This window comes from Neurospora tetrasperma (genome assembly GCF_000213175.1).
Source record: "Neurospora tetrasperma FGSC 2508 unplaced genomic scaffold NEUTE1scaffold_81, whole genome shotgun sequence".
Classification (NCBI taxonomy): Eukaryota; Fungi; Ascomycota; class Sordariomycetes; order Sordariales; family Sordariaceae; genus Neurospora; species Neurospora tetrasperma.
Genome location: NW_009799179.1, coordinates 4,322,478 through 4,322,932, shown reverse-complemented (window position 1 = coordinate 4,322,932; position 455 = coordinate 4,322,478). Strand labels below are relative to the sequence as shown.

The window sequence follows — 455 nt, the reverse complement described above, 5'->3', positions numbered from 1 at the left end:
TTAAAGGGCGTCGATAGTTTTTCTAATAAGGGAAATAGGGTATTTATTCTTAATAGTAGTATTATTTAACCCTCTATAATTAATATAAATATAAATACCTCCGCCCGGCTTTTTAATTAGTAGAACCAGAACGGCTACTGGGGAAGAATTTAAATAAATAAAACCGGTAGTAAAATAATTATTTAAATATTTATAGATAGCTTAGAGTTTTTTTTAGAATATAGGGTAGGGGCGGTAGTAAAAGGGGGTTTATCCTAGGATTAAATCGATCTTATAGTCGAAAGGGCGGTATAATAGTATTATTTTAATAATATTAGGGTCGAAGGCCTTCTACTTTCCCTAGAAGTATTTAGGAAGGGCCGTAAAAATCTCCTACTAGGTCGGTAACAATTTACTATTAATATATTTCTAAATTTCCTTTACTAAAATAGTTTAGAACTATAATTCCTTTACTA

General features: G+C 30.1%; 1 protein-coding gene across 1 annotated transcript; it reads right to left on the bottom strand.

Annotated features, from left to right (window-relative positions):
* On the bottom strand, positions 1-201 carry NEUTE1DRAFT_55178 (uncharacterized protein; the record flags this gene model as incomplete). The annotated part of the gene is made up of 1 exon (XM_009857753.1): positions 1-201. A coding segment is annotated over one exon (201 nt), but the record flags the coding sequence as incomplete, so codon positions are not given.
* Between the last annotated feature and the right edge of the window lie 254 nt (positions 202-455).